At 44.6% G+C, this 18,810-nt stretch overlaps 1 protein-coding gene across 6 annotated transcripts in view; it reads right to left on the bottom strand.

Moving 5' to 3' along the window:
* Window positions 1–695: 695 nt before the first annotated feature.
* The window catches only part of LOC140686469 (leucine-rich repeat-containing protein 37A3-like), a 34,433-nt gene continuing 16,318 nt past the window's right edge, over window positions 696–18,810 (bottom strand). For 2 of the 6 annotated variants that reach the window (XM_072940720.1, XM_072940722.1), the window contains 6 exons: window positions 14,366–14,484; window positions 10,702–12,317; window positions 10,053–10,169; window positions 7,049–7,095; window positions 5,254–5,520; window positions 696–5,145 (listed from right to left, as the gene is read on the bottom strand). In XM_072940720.1, coding sequence (XP_072796821.1) covers window positions 5,049–5,145; window positions 5,254–5,520; window positions 7,049–7,095; window positions 10,053–10,169; window positions 10,702–12,317; window positions 14,366–14,484 — 2,263 coding nt within the window. In that variant the 3' untranslated portion in view covers window positions 696–5,048. The remainder of the gene's footprint in view (window positions 5,146–5,253; window positions 5,521–7,048; window positions 7,096–10,052; window positions 10,170–10,701; window positions 12,318–14,365; window positions 14,485–18,810) is intronic. The other 4 variants (XM_072940723.1, XM_072940724.1, XM_072940721.1 and 1 more) reach the window with 4 other exon arrangements.

Raw genomic sequence — 18,810 nt, 5'->3', positions numbered from 1 at the left:
CACCACTGGGCAGGGCTTGCGGCTAGACATTGGACGGAGGAAGGAGATTTGATTCCTGCCTTGTCAGGGCTCCTGAACTAACAGGGAACAGTGCTGGGGTCTGCACACCGGTGGGCACTATCTTTCCCAATGACAACTGGGAGAGTGGAATTTGTGCATTCTTCAGAACACTCATTACTGCTACAGAACCAGGAATAACCTTACCAGCGGGTCATATGAGTGCTGAATAAAATCACAATTGTCTGCACACATCCCAAATCAAGACTCAGTTACAACCTGGAATAGACTTTTTGGCCCCGAGCGCTCACCTCTCCCTGCATCCACACCCTTACCGCGTCTCTGTGGGCAGAGTGTACCGTCTCATTCCCTGGTAGGGGGGCGTCGGCCCATGGAATGGGCAGAAGGGAGAGTGCTGGTTCTGTGCCTAGGACGGAGGAGGCCTGATGGGTTTCTGCCTTGCCCTCTTATGCCTCCCTTGAGCAGCTGCTGCCTCTTCAGCCTGGGCCCCAGAATGAACACACATGGAAAAGACTCGCCCTGGCTGATCTGCAGACCAGGAATGAGGCGCAGAGCAGACCCAGCAAGCAGGGCGTTGAGCAGAGCTGTCCCAGCTACGCTGCAGAATGGTGACAATCGTTACTCCAACCCACCGAGTTCTGGGGTGGGTTTGTCACATAGCGCTCTTGTGGCAACAGTTAAGCAGTACATGTAGCCATTCTTTTATTAGGTTCTAAGTTCAGCTGCTGCAATAGAGACCCTACACAACAGCGGGTCAAACAAGAAAGAAATTTACTGACCTCTCATGTGAGAATCTGGTTAAGTAAGTCCAGGGCTAGTCTGGTGGCGCATGTGTCAGGGAGCCTGGCTCCACCATTCTGCAGTGGAGCCTTCATATCACGAAGCCTTCATATCAGTCACAGATTGAGGTCTTAATTTCCTGCCGCTCTACAATCCAAAACACTCCACAGCGTGGCGCCAAACTCTCTTTCCAACATTACCCTCCCATACGTAAAGCCTCACCTTGACCCACTATTCCCACTTCTGCTTCAGGCCTCAGGGCTTGTCTTCTTCTTGAACGGCTGTGCTCCCCTCATGCCCCCAAGCTGGTGCCCCACTGCCGTCCCCCAGGTCTCAACATCCCACTCCCACCAGGGCCTCAGGAGCCAGAGCTGGTCAGACCTGCTGCTCCCCAGGAGTGAGAGGCCCTGACCTCCATGGGTGGGGGGCTGCCATCCAGCATCCAAGAGAAGAATCCAGTCTGCCCCCAGTCATCCTCCCACCCCCCTGCCCAGCCTCTCCCCTCCTCAAGCCCTTCCCTGAAGAAGCCAGGGAACCTCTGCACCCCCCACCTCCCTCCCTCCTTCTAGACCTCAGTAGATTAGTGAGCATAACAGGGCTTGTTCACATGGGTCTCTCTGGAGGTCTCACATGGGACTCAGGAGGGGTGGGCATATCGGTTTGGAGGGTGACAGGCTCTCTCCTGGACTCAATTCTAGCCAGGTTCCCCTGAGCCTTCTCTGGATTCAACCTTGGGCTATAAAGACTTAAATAAACACTAACATAGTTTCTAACAGCTCAAGGCCACATCCCAAGGATGACCGCAGCTCCCTGAGAAACACTCCAGGCTGCCTGAAGAACTGGCTGTTTGTCCCAGCCAACACCTGAAGAGGGGGCCCTGGTCTAGCTTCTGTGAGAGGGTAGGAGCCTAACTTCGATAAGCAACAATTAGTCAACACAGATGGGTTTCACGTGGCCAACGCCCCACCCTTCCCACCTTTTGCACCTCTCCCACTCTATGGAGCCCCCCTCCCCGTTCCTATTCCCTCATTCTCCCTTTAAAACCCTGGTCACCTCAGGTGCAGCTGAGTTCAGTTCACGATGGGCCCATTTCCTGTATTATTGCTACTGTATATTATTGATTGAAATCTGTCTTCACCATTTTAAGTAGTGCCTGGCTTTGTTTATGTTTGGAAAGGGGAGGTGTCCAGGACTAGCCTTATTATTTATATATGTATTAACCTTTTAAATAAGCACCCCAGGGACATTTCAGTACAGAGGTCTACAGATCATATTTTGAGAAATTATACTTCCCTTTTCATAATTATATGGATGCCATTTCTCTGGCAGCCCTTTTGAACGGGAGCTGTATTTTCTGACTGTGGGTCCCGTGGCTAGCACTCCTGCAGGGAGCGAGCTGCCGGCAGTGCCCCACAACTGTAGGGACCGGGAGGCGGGAAACACCTGTACCACTAATACTGGGAACTGCCACAGGGCAGAAATGACACAAGCGGCACCTGTTTCCCCCACCCCCGGCCCTGCGGGTGCCTGCTGAGCTAACTTTCTGCTGAGCTACATAAAGGGGAAACAAGTGAGTCTCCAAGGTCATTCGAGCTCTTTCTCATCACTTCCTGGATTCCCGATACTTCCTGACCCCCACCCCCAGGCCACACTTGGACCTTATTATCATCTGGAATCTACCATAAAAACTCTCAAAAGTCCAACCTTTCCTTCTCTGAACATAAGCGCTTGTCTTTCCAGTTTCCACTCATGTGTACCCACCACACACCTGCTTCAGCTGCATCAAAACCTCCGGTCTGGCGCCCCATTTTCTCCCAGTTCCTACTTGGTCTAAACCCCCAAGTTGATCTCTTGGCCTCTCCACTTCCAGGCCACCTTCAAAGTGCTCTTTCTAAAACTCAAGCTTGATCGTGACCTTTCTCTGCTTAAAACATTGCAGTCTGTGCTGCCTGGTCACGCCCACGTGCCTCCGCCAGGCCCCCCAGGACTGGTCCCCTGCTCCCCGCGCGGCCTCACACACTGCCTTTCCCGCCTCGCGCTGCGTGCTCGGGAGCAGCAGGCTGTGCACGTGCGAGCACACCTGGGATTTCACGCTTCTCATCGCTGCATTGTCCTGTCTAGACCAGGCCTTTCCTGCATCTCATCAGCCTAAACTTCTGTGTGGCTTCCTTCCTCTTCCCCTCCTCCAAGCCATCCCTCACATTTACTCCTTTCCAGCCAACCAAGAGCTGAACCACCGCTTGGCACACTGCCATTGTCACGTCAACACACTGTCTTCTACGTACACCTTCAGGGGTCTGTCCCTCCTCCCAGTCTTAGGAGTGCCTGGAGGACAGGGACTGTGTCCTAGCCAACTCTTCCTCCAGCACCAGGCACAGTGTCTGGCTTGTAACCCGGGCCCAGGTCAAGTCCCACCTTTTTCATGGACTCTCTCCAGCTTTCTAACCTTCCCTCCTCTGAGCCCTACAAGTTTTCTGTGTCATTCTTGCTCTACTCGTACATTGAATCATCTTTTTCTTTTTAAAAATGGCTAATTTCTCTCACAGATTTCATTAGAATCAGTGAGAATTTTCACTGAGTAGCTGTTGGCTTTGTATCTCCCTCCCTTGTTCTGTCACTCAGATCTCAGTAAGGAGCCAGGCTCCGACCCAGTTTGCCCTTCAGTACGATGGGAACACAGGCAGCCATAGGCGGCCATGGTTTTTGTACCAGCTGACTCCTAGAGCCAGGGTGTGTCCCTGACCCAAGGACAGACAGGCTGGCCAGGTGAAGACTCTGCGTTCTGGCAAAAGCACTGCCCAATCTGGGTCAAGCTGGGCAAAGCAGAACCTTACTCTTGGGCATTTTTATTTAAAAATATATTAGGGTAGATTTGAGACTAATAAAGAATTGTGCAGATTGGAGGTAGTGTGACAGAAAAAATATTACCTTAGCCTCACTCTATGAACCAACTTTGAAATAATGGAAACATCCCCAAATAGGAACCTGGAGCTACTTGCAATCCTGGCTCGCACGTTGGGAAGCCCAGCAACACGAAGATCTTTATCCCTGGTTTCTCATCAGCTCCCTGTCTTCGTGTCCACCTCTCTCGTTGACATCAACCCCCGACTCATTACAGAGTCCGGGCGGGCATGGGGACTTTCTGCTCTTATGACCTAATGGTGTGACCCAAGTGCCTAGTACTGCACCTGGCCCGGAGCAGGTGCTCAGTAAACAGCTCTCGTCATTCTCCTCACTGTTGTTGTCACCGTTATTGACTCATTCAGAATTACTTTTACTCACTAAGGTACTTTAACCATCACTGGCTTACTAAACGTGACCAACTAATGGTTTTCTTTGCAGGAGTGGAAGAACGTCGCAGCTGACGGAGGTGGCACTGTCATTACACACTCGCTTGAAATCACGCAGCCACAGGCCTTTGCTGGGTGAGGCAGGAAGTGGGGAGGTTTGGTGCTGGGCTGAGCTGGAGGGAGCTGAGCAGCATGTGGCTGACACTCAGCGGGGTCAGCAGAGGCCAGGACAGCCCAGGGGAGGCCTGGGGATGGCCACCTTGGGCAATGGCTGCTCTCACACATTCTTTACCCTGTCCCTCCAGCTAGCTCTCCAAGGGTTGGGGGTTCTTTAGAGAAGAAAAAACTCAATGTGAATTTTCCACCAGCTTGAAAGGGTGGAGAATCCCCTACCATGACAGGAAACACATCTGTACATGAGTTTGAGAGCTTCGGAGAAAAGCCAGGCCTTGGACTCAGGGTGGAGGCAGCCCAGGGACGCAAACCTGGCCGCCACAGCCCCTGTGAGCGGGGCCCCCGCCGGCAGGGGCAGCTGGGCTGTGAGTAGCCGCCGCCGGCCGGAGCAGGGGGGACGCAGGCGCCGGCTGTGCTGTGACTGCACGATCTTGCCCCCGGCGCACGACACGCTTCCCACTTCCCAGGGACTGACTGTACTGGGGAAACGAGGGAGAGAAGCCCTTCTTCATCCTTCTAGTCATCCTCCTGTGCCCACGTCACCCCTCACGGAAGCACTGCCTACTGTCAGGGATTCTAGCAACAGCCCTGCTTTCTCCTGCCTGTGGCCCTTGTTCTTTGCTTATAAATATTCAACTATTTACATTTTAAGTCCTCACCATGTGGCTAGAATTGGTTGGAATTTGTACATCTTCACTGGAGAAAAAGAAATATTCTATAAGCAATCTTTGTGAAATGATAATATTAGGAAATACAATGCACAGGCGGCCCGAGGCGGGACGGCGCTCACGCCGCGTCGCTCCCCAGCGCCGTCTCGCTCTCCTCGTCCGGCTCTTCTGGCTCGCTGGTCCGGACCACGTCAGCTGCGTCGTCCGTGGGTGCCCTGGGGCAAGAAGAAAAATGCCGAGGCCTTTAGTCTTGAAAGGAACAATTAAGTTTTTCATTCTTTCCTCATTTCGATGAGAACTTTAAGTTGTCACCAATCATTTACCTCGCATCCCTACTAAAAATAACTTCCTCGTCAGAAGACTCATAGGCTAGCTTCTGCGCCATATTTTTTTTGCGTGTGGCACTGAGAGGTCTGTGCATGTCCCTGAGCCAGAGCGGCCACATTCTCCAGAAGACGCCCTCCCAGAACGGAAAAAGGGGAACATTCATTCTGCATCTCCCCTGCTTTCTCTGGCAACAGTACTTTATACTCCTCAGATTTACCTGGCTCTCACTTCGCTTTAAGCATTTTCTACGGAGGAAGAAGCCCCTTGGAAGAAAACACGCACAATTAGTGATGCATGCCACTTTCCACGTCTCACACAGTGTGCCTGTCTGGTCTTACTGGGACTAAATGGGCACCTCAGTAAACACTCACCACCAGCAAAGGCACCTCACACCCGGACCCTGATGATAATTCCATGCACACTGGGCTCCCAGAAGCTCTCCATGCCTGTCTGAGATGGCCCCCCAGTGTCCCCAGACAGGCCTCTGCATGTGGCCGAGCACGGAGTTCAGGCAGACTTTCTAGCCCCACTCGCCTGCTTGGCCCTGCCAAGTGCCCTCGTGCAGGGACGACCCTGCACAGCTGTGCGAGGCAGAAGAACGTGACTCTGGAAGTGTTCAGCCCAGCCCTCTGCAGACGCAGTCATACGCAGCACGTGCTGGGGCTGAGGGGGAGGGAGTCCCTATTTTCCTAGCGGCTTTGTCCTGTAAGCTGGATCACACCATCTAAACCCGAGTCCAACTAGCAGAGCTATCTGACTCACTGACTTTCACAATACAAGCTGTCTCTGATGCTAAGTGAATTGTGAAATCAGTTTAAAGACCACGACTAGCACTAAAACACAAAATATGCTTTTTTTGAATATACATAGAATAGGAAAAAATCAGAGTGCATAATAAGTTTGTTTTAGAAACTCCTTGTGTCCATATAGTATGCGGTGCTGATTTGTGACATAAAATGTAGCTCACAGCCCAAGCACAGTGTGATCAATGAAGGCCTCAGTGGAAGGGAAGCATCTTTTTGATACTCACTAGCAGTATCGCCATGGGGCAGGACCTTTTCCCTTTCTCTTTCTCCACTTTCTTAATATAAAAGGAAGAAACAAACTGCTGTCTGAAGTTTCTCCCAGTTAAAATTCTATGAGGTTTGCATAAAGGGAATAGACTGTGGGGGTCTGAAAACCAGCAGGAGGACAAGGGAAGTTTCCCTGCCACTTTCTAAGAAGGACTCATATATTCTCCCTTCCAACAGCTTTGAGTGAGGCTGGCCCTCAAACCCTAGAGCCATGTGGCCTTCCCTACCCCAGAACCTCCAAGAAGGCCACTGGCCCAGCCCAGCCTGATGGCCACCACCAGCAGAAACAGGTGAAAACCCAAACCTCTCCCCTCCCCCTTCTTCCCTTAAAGGACTAGGAAAAGCGGAGGCATCTGGGCCTGTCCCATTCCAGCTCAGCTTTGGCTGGGGAGCTAGTTTTGCTGGTAAACAAATTCGGGTAAAGCATTGTGATAAATAAATATTCTTCCTGCCTTTTGTGCTTTCTTCACTATAAACTGATGAGATTGAAATAGATGAGGTCTAAGTTCTCCTCTAGTTCTAAAATCCTCCTTCAAAAATTACCAGGCTAGGGGGAGGGTACAGCTCAGTGGTAGAGTGAGCTGCTCAGCATGCACGAGGCCCTGGGTTCAGTCCTTGGTACCTCCACTAAAGATAAAGAAACCTAATTACCTCCCCCACAAAAGTAAAACAAACAAAACATAAAGGCTTTTACAAAAGTTACTGGAGTAATATTTACCTTACGCTTTTTTTCTTACCGTTTGCTGCTGTTCTGAGCGTATAAGTCTGTTTTGGAAGAAACATGATCAGAATTATTCATCACAATGACTATCTCCAAATATTCATTCATTCCTTTTCATTTTAAGTCTTATCTACCCAGTGAGACGAAGCCTTTTTTGTGGAAGGAATGCTCTCTTGCTTAATAATCCTTTGCTTCTTTCACAGTACCTAACGTAGGATCATGCACACAGCTGGCAATACGTTTTACTGATGGTTTTAGGTAACATTCAACAGATAATGCCCAATACAAATTCTTAGAAGTAGGAAGACAAAAGTATCTACCAGGAACCTCAGCATCATTTTAAAGCTTTAGGTTGGAAGCAATATGAGAATTCAGGAAGATGGCTACATACAAAATCAAGATATCACATATAAACTTCAAAAACTTTCCTACATAACACAGAAGACTAAGAAATAGAAGAAATATCCCATTTACAATATCAAAAAAACCGCATAAAGTACCTAGGGGTAAACTTAACTGAGAATGTATAAGACCTATGTGATGAACATTAAAACTCTTCTGAAGGACATTAAAGTGAAAAATGTATACATGGCATGAGATGCCATCTTCCCAGGATGTTGTAAAGATATCAGTTCTCAAATTGATCTATAGATTCAATGCAGTCCTATATAAATCCAAGATAAATCTTCAACAAATTCTGGGTAGTTGACATTTGGGAGAGGAAATGTGAATGAATATTTATGAAACGTATGAAAAAGATGATCAAACAGCAGGAGCTTACCCTATCACTTATACAATATGTTCCAGAGCAACTGGAATTATTCAGTGTGCTACCAGTACTAGGAAAAGATAACTGGATCAATACAACAGAGTCCACATAAGGACAGTATTTTTATTATTACTTTTTTAAACTTTTTTTTTTTATTGAGTTATAGTCAAGATAGTATTTTTAGATGGGTGAAGAATGAACCATTCAGTAGAAAATTTTGAAACAATTCGATGTTCATACAGGGGGAAAAAGCTAGATCCCCTACCTCAACTACACTAAAAAACAAAACAAATTCTAGACAGATTATAAAAGTACTAGAAGAAAGTATCAGAGACTATTTTTATGCCACGAGGTGACAAAGGCCTGGCTGAAAAAACCCGCTAGCCACGAGGACGGGCTGATACGGGGACAGACGGTCAACAGACGGCTGCTCTTCCGAGCCTTTGCCCTCTCCTCCCCTGGATTGTCTGTCTTCTTGTTCATTTCTAAAACTCTTTACAATAAATAAATATGGGCTTTCATTGATTTTCAGTGTTTCAAACACTTCCCAATGTTTTTGTCTCTGAGGGGACGAGACAGAAGAGTGGAGTAAGGAGCTCAGGCTTTACAGTCAGGTGAAACTGGCTTCTGCTTTTGGTTTTGTCACTGGGGCCTTCAGTCAATGTCCTACATCTATGAAACAAGGATGGTACTGCCGTCCTCACAGGACTGTGGGGATTAAACCAGACAATACACGGAAGACTCTTCGTCCAGTGCTTGGCATAGGTCGGCGCTAAGTCGGTGACACAGACAAGGTGGTCAAATCCACCAAAAGCTTTCTGCCTGTGGCATCAGGCTCTGAAAGCTCTTTTCCACCACACGATTATAAACATATTGCTTCTATTTTCTTCTAATACTTTCATGAGTTCTTTTCTTTCATGTTTATGGAGATATGTTTAAGGTAAAAAATGGGGACCTGCTGTTATCTTTCCACCAAATAGTGAGGGAGCTGTTCTACTACCATTTATTCATTTTCTTCCACTGACTAGAATGTTAAATGTGACATTTCAAAAGTCTAAAGAACACGTGGGTCTGTCAATTGCTGGGCTGTCTAGCTACTTCAAATAAATATTATGTTGCATTACTCCTCATTGTGGAATTGACATAATGCCTCATCTCTCTTCCACTGAACATCATTTTTGTCAGCTTTAGGAAAAACACTACATGGTCTCTGTCCTGAAAAAACTTATCTAAGTGGGGAGAGGAAATAATGAAATGAAATAAATACAAATGCAAGGTTAAACTACATAGCAATTAAAGCAATAAAAGAGGAGTTTATAGAAATTCTACAAAAGCACAAGGCCATATGCCACCGGCAGATGCAGGGGGCACAGTCTGGGCAATGGCCAATGGCCAATGACTAGCAAGCTGACCCGACGCTACCCCGCAGCTTTGTAGGCTCAGAAGTCAGACTCTGCCTTCACCAAGAGGGATCTCAAGTCTTCCTATTGAGGCAGTCCCACTTTATCACTATCACAGGATTGATTAGAAATCAGAATGCCAAATTATGACTCGTCAGTGAGAAATACATCTGTTCTACAGACAGGGCTTCTGTGTCTACACAAGCAAAGAACATCCTCCTGCAGAGACAGGCCTCCATGGCACACTGAGGCACAGCTGGAAGACTACAGGGTGAGAACAGAACTACAACAAAAGGGCACACTTCAGAGGAGCCTGAGGCAGGATTTTATTCACAGTGTTTTGATGGAACCTACCTACACATTGTCCTACACACCGGAGAAGAAAGCTGGTAAGTAAACCTAATGAATGGACAAGATCACACTTTTATCTCTTAGCCATGTCCTTTCAGCCCTCCCAGGGTGACTGATGGCTCCAGGAGGTTGGAGATGATGTATCTCATCATTTCACCCAACAAGGACAGAAAGCAGTGAAGGGATGACAGTGACTGGTGAGGTGCAGTGTTCTGAGTTGAAGAAATTTTACTGCCATGTCAACTCTGGCCTCCTTATAAACTTGACTTTTCAAAATAGTCCAATGGCTTGTTACCTTGGGTTCAGTTCCACAGAGACCCCCTGGGACTGGAGCTCCTTTAAGAATCCCGGGCATATACTTTTCCATAAAAGACCAAAGCCCATCTCAGCCCTTGTGACTGAAGAGGACTGTGGAGTAGTAGCAGGTGGAAAGGTAGCTGTGAGTTTCAGTTTGCAGGTTCTGAATCTCAACTGTCCTTACCTTAAAAAGGCAGAAACTTACAACCAAGAAAGCCACTGCTGTTGTTGCTGCCACAGATAATACTACTGCGCACATGGCTCTGCTCATATGGCTGTGTCTTGGACCTTCCTCTGTGAGCTAAAAAAATAAAGAATAATTTCTTTGAAAAACAAAGAGAAAAGATGAACTCTAACTATTCTTAAACCTACTTAGACACTAGCTCACTCTTCTTCTTTGGGGGGTGGGTGGGAGGTAATTAGGTTTATTTGTTTTTTAGAGGAAGTGCTGGGGACTGGACCCGGGACCTCGTGCACGCTAAGCATGTGCCCTACCACATGAGCTATACCCTCCCCCTTAGCAGACTGTTCTTAAACTACTCTAAACCCCATCCTTTCAGGTGAGTAGCTTATAGGTTCATAAAGAACCTAACAGATCTCATGTGTTACTAATCTTGTCAGCATTTTCTCCTACAATTCATCTTGTGTGTTAAGGCTCCCCTAGGAATAGCGGCACCATTCTCTAAATGAGCACAGTGGGTGATCGCTGTCTTAGCCAGTTTCATGGATAAGATACAGACCAGGGGCCCCTAGTCTCCCTGCTTTGGCACTTTAATGGCATGTCCTACACTGAGTAGAAGTCCAGGTCCCCATGTGTCAGGCATTGCCCTCACCTCATGTGGCTCCTGCCCTGTCTCTTCACTCCAGCCTTCTGTGCTCTCAGTGATGTAGTTCTCAGTTTTCCACAGGTCAGTATCCCCCTCTGCCTGGGACAATTTTTCTTTTTGCTGTTCACTGAGCAGCTTTATCAGAAGGCCTGTTCTGGTGAAAAACTTGGCACAGGACAGCTTCACGTGCGTCTCAGAGCAGTCCATTTTGAGAGTTCGGATCAAATGAGAAATGAGGCCTCTCATATAACCATTTGGTACGATCGATTGTAGCTGCTGGTTTACCTGGAGTTCAAACTGATCACCCAAGGATGAAAGCCCTGGGGAAGTGAAGCTGGTGGGTTTAGAGGGTAACTCAGTGCCCAAGTTGTGGTATTCCCGTTGTGTTTCGTCCGTGTGTTCAACAGTTGGCGCAAAGTTGCCTGTAGTAATAGAATATGCGCTGGGAACATCCGTACGGGCAGCGACTTCAGAGAGAGAGACTGTTCCTTCCGGCACAGTCGCCTTTCCTGCGAGAGGGTCTGAAGAAGAAAATAATTCTGGTGGGTTTTCATGAGAAGTTAGTTCTCCTGAATTAGGAGGGCTGGGGGTAGGGGGCACGGAAGAAGAGACTGCTGCTTTGTCTTCATTTATAAGTGAGGGTTTTGTGTTGAACGAGCTTCCCACTAACATCCGGGGCCTCCGCATCATGTGAAGCTGCCCCCCCGCTCCTGGGGACTGCCTCCTGAGTGCCTCTTCCTTGGCAGCGTTCTCCATAGCTGGCTGGGCATCCTGTTTGCTCCAATGCATCAGTTCATTGACACTTTCTTTGATGACGACATCTGGGTCCTTGAAGACCCAGTCCACTGCCCGCAGCCTTTCCCCTACACTCTCAGTCTTTGCTGGGCTGTTTTCCTGTGGTTGGGCAGTGTCCAACTGCTTTTCATCCTTGGCAGTGTTCTCCACAGGTGTCTGGGAATTCTGTTTCCTCCGACGCATCAATTTTTTGACACGTTTTTTGATGATGCCATTTGGGCCCCTGAGGACCCAGCCCACTCCCCGCAGCCTTTTCCCTACACTCTCAGTCTTGGCTGCGCTCTTTTCCTGTGGTCGGGCAGTGTCCAATTGCTTTTGAAAGGCCTGCCGTAATTTGTGACCCAAAGGGTCGGCACGTACGAGCCTGGCAGCTTTTTCCTTCTTTTCAACTTCATCGATTGTTTTTTGCATTTCTGAATCTGACCATTTTTTCAGATGATAGAATCTCTGCAGTTTATTTTTATAAGGTAAATTGTTGGATTCAGGTTGAACAAAACGGTCCCTTGTGTTTTTTTCCAAATAACCCAGGGACTTATCTCCATCTTGTAGATGTGAAAAGAGAAGTTTAATGAATGGTAAAAATGCTGTCTCTAAATCGTCTAGATTTCCCTCCGAGAAATAAGGCAGTACATAATTTAGTGCACTGATAACATCAATTTCGTCATTAAAGTCTAGCTGTTTATCGACGAAGGCTGAGAAGCTGACACCATGTTCGTCCGAGGACGCCTTCTCTGGCTCAATAATCAGCTCGGTGCTGGTATTATTTTTCCGGGCTTGTAACACCTTCAAGAGCGATCCTTCTACGTTCCCTACAGCTGTTTCTTCACCTGTCAAAAAAGAAGTCTTTTTGGTAACTGAAGGCTGATGGACAGTTTTTTGCCAGTCCACAGCCACATATCCCAGTCAAATAAATTAGAAATCAGCAAATGTCTGCGTGCCACTTAGAGAGGGGAAAAGAAACCTCACAACAGAAGGTGAAAAAGATATATTTTGAAAAAGTGGCTATCTACTCAGAAAATTCCATGGTGTGAAACAGAGTGACAGTGTTTAGGATTAGTCCACTGGTTTCAAGGGGCCAACTGCCGGGTACTCAAGAGAAGTCAAGGCTGGGAGGACAGCTGTCCCCCACTGTAACCCCTCACTTCCATACACACTGCCCCGTCCTGCCTCAGACGCAGAAGAGTGTGAGGCTTCCGCTCTCTGCCTCCTCAGTGTGCTCGTGTCCTGCTCCCATCACAGGTGATCACGACAACACCCGCTGCTAACAGGTCCTCATCTGGATGTGACCTTTTCCACTTACCCCCAGTTCTACTCCTTGTTTCCTGCTCCCATATACCCAGTCCCCATGACAGGAGGCTCTATACAGAGAGAAACACCATGCCCACCCTGGCTCTCTGCTAACATGTGGGCAGGGCTGCAGGTTAAGCGATTTGCCAGGCTATATGCAAATGTGGAATGTTCAACAGATCAGTGGAATAATACTTGAAGTCCTAAAACGCAGATGGGAAAAAGCAACTGTTGTCAGATGTCTACTTTGCTTTCATTTCATTTCACTCCTAGTATTCCCAGCTTCTGACTTGGGGTGGAGGGGATAGCTCAGGGGTAGAGTGCCTGCTTACCATACATGAGGTCCTGGGTTCAATCACCAGCACCTCCATTAAAAATAAATAAAGGAGCTTAATTACTTCCCCTCTAAAAATAAACAAAAACATTTTTTAGAAAATTAAAAACAAAAGCTTCTAACTTTCTGAAGGTCATGTGTACCCCTGTGCAGCTGGGTCTCTCTTACAGAAGGATTAAAAGTATTTTTGGTGGTGGTGGTTAGGGTCAGAGGAGGAGGTGAGGGTCAGAGGAAGAGGTGAAGGTTCATGAGAAAGGAGGAACAAGAGGTCACAGACAGCCCGAAACCACGGACAGAAGATCTAGGCCCTAGGCCACAGCACTTAACACCTCTGATCTTGCTTTTGCTCACTGTAAAAGGAGATTTAAAATGCCTGTTCTGCCCACTTCAGGGGGACAAGGAACTAATACAATCAGTAAAAAAAAAAAAAAAAAAAAGCCTGGAAAATAAGGAACGTTTTTATGTCAGTAGCAAAATGCTGTTATTTATAATGTGCTCCAGCTCATTGATAGGGACCAGTATTCAAGCTGCCTGGGCATGAAAGCACATTTGGGAAGTCATCAAGTTATGTGCCAGTAAATCTAATGTATACAAAAATCTTTGAAAGCATCTTAGTGTTTTGTGGATAGAAATGCTTGAGATTCAGAGCAAGTTCAGAGCTGGACAGTCTAAGAATAAAAGAGCCATCCCATCCACTGGAAGGGCTAGGTAGCAGCTTCTGGTTATGGAACCAGAAACTCTCAGGCTCCAAACAAAACATAAAACACCACCAATTGTATTCTTTTATAAAACTGCAAAAGTAAAATAAACAAAAAGATATTTACACTTGCCCCAAAGACAAAGCGTACTTGAGACCTAACGGATATTAAATCAGGTTACAAACTGTGATGCACTGTATGAGAAAGTTCTCATTTGGGGGTAAGGCATCAAGCAGAGAGCACAGTATACAATATGTGGTCATGAATGTTAATTTCCTTCCCACTTCCATGCCTTTCTCTTGTTCCTCTAAGTATGTGGATCAGTGACATTACTAAGCTAACAATGTAACTGAGGTATTATGAGTTTCATAATGTAACTGAGAAGCTGACTTTTAGCAAAGGAGGGGGTCTTAGAAATTTAGGGAATTGAAGCTGAATGAATGAATAAAAATAATTCTATTACATCATATGTTTAAACATTTTATCATCACTGATTAAAGGTAGAAATTTAAAAAATAAAAATTTAAAAATTTATTATCAGGCAATTCAGACTCACCACAATGCGTGGTGCTTGCCAGGCAGTCACTGTCACAGTGCAGCTTCACTGTCTTGCAGACAACTTCAATAGTCTTTTTAAATTGGCAGAGGCAGCAGGTCCTATGGCTAGGTAAGATCCTATAAATGGAAACAGAGAATTAAATTAGTGGTAAAGGAGTGACTTGAGTAGGGAGGGAGGCAGGCCAAGGCCACCATAGGGCAGTGAAGAAAGGAGTTCTTAGGGCACATGGCCTGGAGAATTGGACAGGGGCCAGTTGGCCAATTGCTGCTCTTAACTGTTGTAAGTAAATACAGAGGAGCACAGAAGTGCCCAACAGAAGGGTAAGGATGGCAGTGGGTGTCGGTGTGCCTAGAAAAAAGGTGCTAGGGATTAGAATTGGGTGACACTGATCTGTAGTTTAATTCAGAATTATCTCCTCCCAACCCTAAAGTCTCACTCTGGGTTGAGAGTGCACAGGAAGAGGGCAGACTTCTAAGAAGAGTCTGAGTAAGTCCCCAACTTCTGGAGTCCCTTTGTCAATTCCTAGTTGTGAGTTGGAAATGTATTAGAAATTACTCTGGGGATTAAAAAAACACTGTGGTTAAATAATAACAGATCACATTCGCCAAGTCTGGATAACCTAAACATTCAAGAGAAAAACGTTGAGGTAAAACAATTATATTAAAGAAGAGCATATGAGTTCATAGTAATACTCAAAGTCGGGGGAGCACTTTACAGAACAATGCCAGCGAATAATGTAGAAGGACAGAGAGAATTAGGGAAGTGCCATTTGCAACTACAGTGTGACACTCAATTCAGAATGAAATTACCATTGATGCACACTTGGGTGAAGAGCGTTTGAAAGTAGGATCTTCACGGATTCCAAACTATCACCCCATAGAATATTTACTAATTACCAAGGGAAAAGATAACTTTACAATGGAGAGATACGGTGATACCACTTTAATCAAGTGGTCAAGCTTAGCATCAGGCAACCTGAAGCGATGAAGTAGGAAGGATGTATCGCCAGGATATCTATTCTTCCTCAGAATGCTTACTTTGGATCTAATTAAGACACAGACAAATTCAGATTGTGGGGCAATTTATAAAAAACTGGCTTAGGCTCTGCAAAAATGCCAATGTCATAGAAGACCAACAGCAATGACAAAAAAGCAGTAGAGAAATATTCTAGGTTAAAGGAGACAAAGACATGACATGAAATACCTAATCTTCGACTGGACCCTGTATCTAAACTAAACAGACTTAAGAATGTTATTCACTTCTGGCTCAGATGAAGTAACAGGGAAACATTTCACCTCCTATCTGAAACATTGAGGTGGGGGACAGACTAAATATATGAAACAAAGAGTTTTTAAGAAATTGGACCTCTTGCAATAAAGTTCAGTCATCCCCAAGAGATGGGAAATAAAAATGAAGTGATCCCTATGACTCCCCTAGTTTACATCGTTCAGAGAGTTTCCAGGTCATGGTACAGGGAGGAGAGACTCAGGCAGAAACTGGAGGACTCCCTGACTGGGGAACTGGAAGAGTCCAGGAAAATCAAGGTGCCTAGAGTTCACAAAGCACAGCACTAGAGAGAAAAGAGGTGCACAGACAAAGAACTCTGGAGATACGCAGAGGGATCTCTCGAGTATTCAACAAAGTACTGGTCAGTGCATGCGTGTGAGGAGTTACTTGAGGCCAGGAAAAGAACCACATGAAAGGATTAATGATGAGGGTAACTGGATGTGACACAGTGTTGGGAATAGGACCCATCCCTACAGGCCAGATGCTCAGAAAAGCCTTCTCTCAGTAGTTGTGAATGATAAGCTCTAGGCTAAAGGCTACTTCTGGTCATACCTAATCCAAAAGGATAAAACTGACTTCACCCAAAACAAAGCTCAAGCATATTTATAGGAATATAAAAATATGTAGCACACCATAAACTAAAATTCACAATGTCTGGAATCAAATGAAAAATTACCAAGCATGCAAAGGAGGAGGAAAGTAAGTGCCATATTGAGGAGAAACAGCCATCGATCAAAACTAACCCAAAATCTATACAGATGTTTGAATCAGCAGAACAGGACATTTTAATAGATATTATAACTACTGGTAGATGTTAAAAACTCAGATTAAAGACTGAAAATGTGAAGTATAGGCATGGAAGAAATAAAATAGACCCAAATTGAGCTTCCAGAGGTTAAAAACAATGTTTTCAATTGAAAAGGACACTGGATGGGATTAATGGTAGATTAGACACTGCACAAGAAAGGATCAGTGAATATTAAGGAAATATCCAAAATGAAACACAAAGAGAAACAAGACAAATCAGCAAAAATGAACACAGCATCATTTGATGAGCTGTGCAACAACTTCAAGTGGCCTAATACATGTGCACTTAGAGTCCACGAAGGAGACATACAAAAACTTGAATAATGGCCAAAAATTTTCCAAAATGCTAAAACATGATAAATCCACAAAGGCAAGGTCAATGAACATTAAGCATTAGAAACATGGATAAAGCTAAACCAAGGCACAAATCATAATCAAATTGCTCAAAGCCAGCAATAAATAGAAACTCTTAATAGAAGCCAGAGGAAAAAACTATGCATTACATAAAGAGGAACAAAGAGGAACAGTGACAGCGATTTTTTTTTTTTGTTGGAAACAATGTAAGCCAGAACTCAGTGGAATAACACCTTTAAAGTACTCAACTGGGGAAAGGGGTACCCAACAATTACCAAGCTGGAATTCTATACCCAGATCTTTCAAAAACAAAAGTCAAATAAAGACTATCTCAGACATACAAAAGCGGAAAGAATTAATCACCAGTAGACTTTCACTGGAAGAGATACTAAAGGAAGTATTTGTAAGCAGATGGAAATATGGGTCTACACAAAAGAATAAGAACACCGGAATTGGTAACCACACAGGTACATAAATAATATTTTTCTTATTAAATATCTTTAAAATGTAACTGATCGTTACATGAAAAAAAAATATAGTGTGCTGTTTATAACATAAGTAAAAATAAATTATACAAAAACAGTAGCACAAAGGCCAGGAGAGGAAGAATGGAAGTACACTACTGTGAGGTTCCTATATTGTCCATGAAATTGTATAATATCACTTGAAGATAGACTGTGATAAGTTAAATATGTACAACTATAAACTATAAAGCAACCACTAAAGTAACAGAACCTGAACTATAAGTAGTTAGCCAACAAAGGAAATAAAATAATAAAATGTACTCAATCCAAAAAAAGCAGGAAGAAAAAGAGGAAAACAGAAAGAAAGCACAGATGGAACAAATAGCAAGATAGAAGATTTTAAGTGTAATCACATCAATAAACACATTCAATATAAACACTCTAATCATCCTAATTAAAACAGTTGTCACACTAGCCAAAAAAAAGCAAAAGCCAACTATATACTGTCTATAAGAACTATTTTCAATACAAAAATAACAGGCTTAAAGGATGGAAAAATTTGTTCCAATCTAACACTCATCTAAAAAAAGCTGGAGTGGTTATATTACTTAAAGACAAAGTCAGTCTCAAAACAAAGAGAATTGCTAGGGATAAAGAAGGTTATTTCACTATGAGAGAAGGTCAATCAATGAAGAAGGAAGGCATAACCTAAAAATTTATGCACCTGACTACAGAACTTCAAAATCTATGAAGGAGGAATGACAATGGCAAGGAGAAACAAACAAAACACCTAGCATTATAGTTAGGGATTTCAATATTCCCCTCTCAATAATTGATAGAATAGGTAGGTAGAAAATCAGCAAGGATACAGAAGACGTGAACAGCACTATCAACCTACTTGGCCAAATTGACATTTATAGGACACTCCACCCAAATCGGCAGAATACACGTTTTCCTCCAGGTGGACACGTAACATTTACCAAAACAGACCATATTCTGGTGTATTCCAACAAATTACTGGCTATAAAACCAGTCTCAATAAATTTAAAATGATTTCAGTCATTCAGTATATGTCTCTGACCACAATGGAATTAAATTAGAAATTAACAAATCTGAAAAATCTCCAAATATTTGGAAATGAAACAACACACTTCGAAGTAACCTTATAGTCAAAGAATAAGTCAAAGGGAAATTAGAAACAATTTTGAACTGACTGAAACTGAAAACGTCAACATGTGGGATATTGCTAACGCCATACTCAGCTTCCTCAGCTTCCACCTTAAACTAGAAAAAGAACAATTTAATCATAGCATAAGAGAAGGAAGAAAATAATAAAGGTCAAAGTAGAAATGAAATGGAAAACAGAAAAATATTACGAGTATTGAAAGGATAATGAGAATATAATAAAATGCTTTATACCAATAAATTCAAGATGGGATGGATGAATTTCTGGAAAGATGTGCACTACTAAAGTTTACTTGAGAATGAATACATAACTTAAATAGCATTATTAAAGACATTGGATGTGCA

Source organism: Vicugna pacos, chromosome 16 (genome assembly GCF_048564905.1).
Source record: "Vicugna pacos chromosome 16, VicPac4, whole genome shotgun sequence".
NCBI classification, from domain to species: domain Eukaryota; kingdom Metazoa; phylum Chordata; class Mammalia; order Artiodactyla; family Camelidae; genus Vicugna; species Vicugna pacos.
The sequence above is the reverse complement of the archived record's forward strand: the minus strand, read 5'-3'. Positions and strand labels throughout refer to the sequence as shown.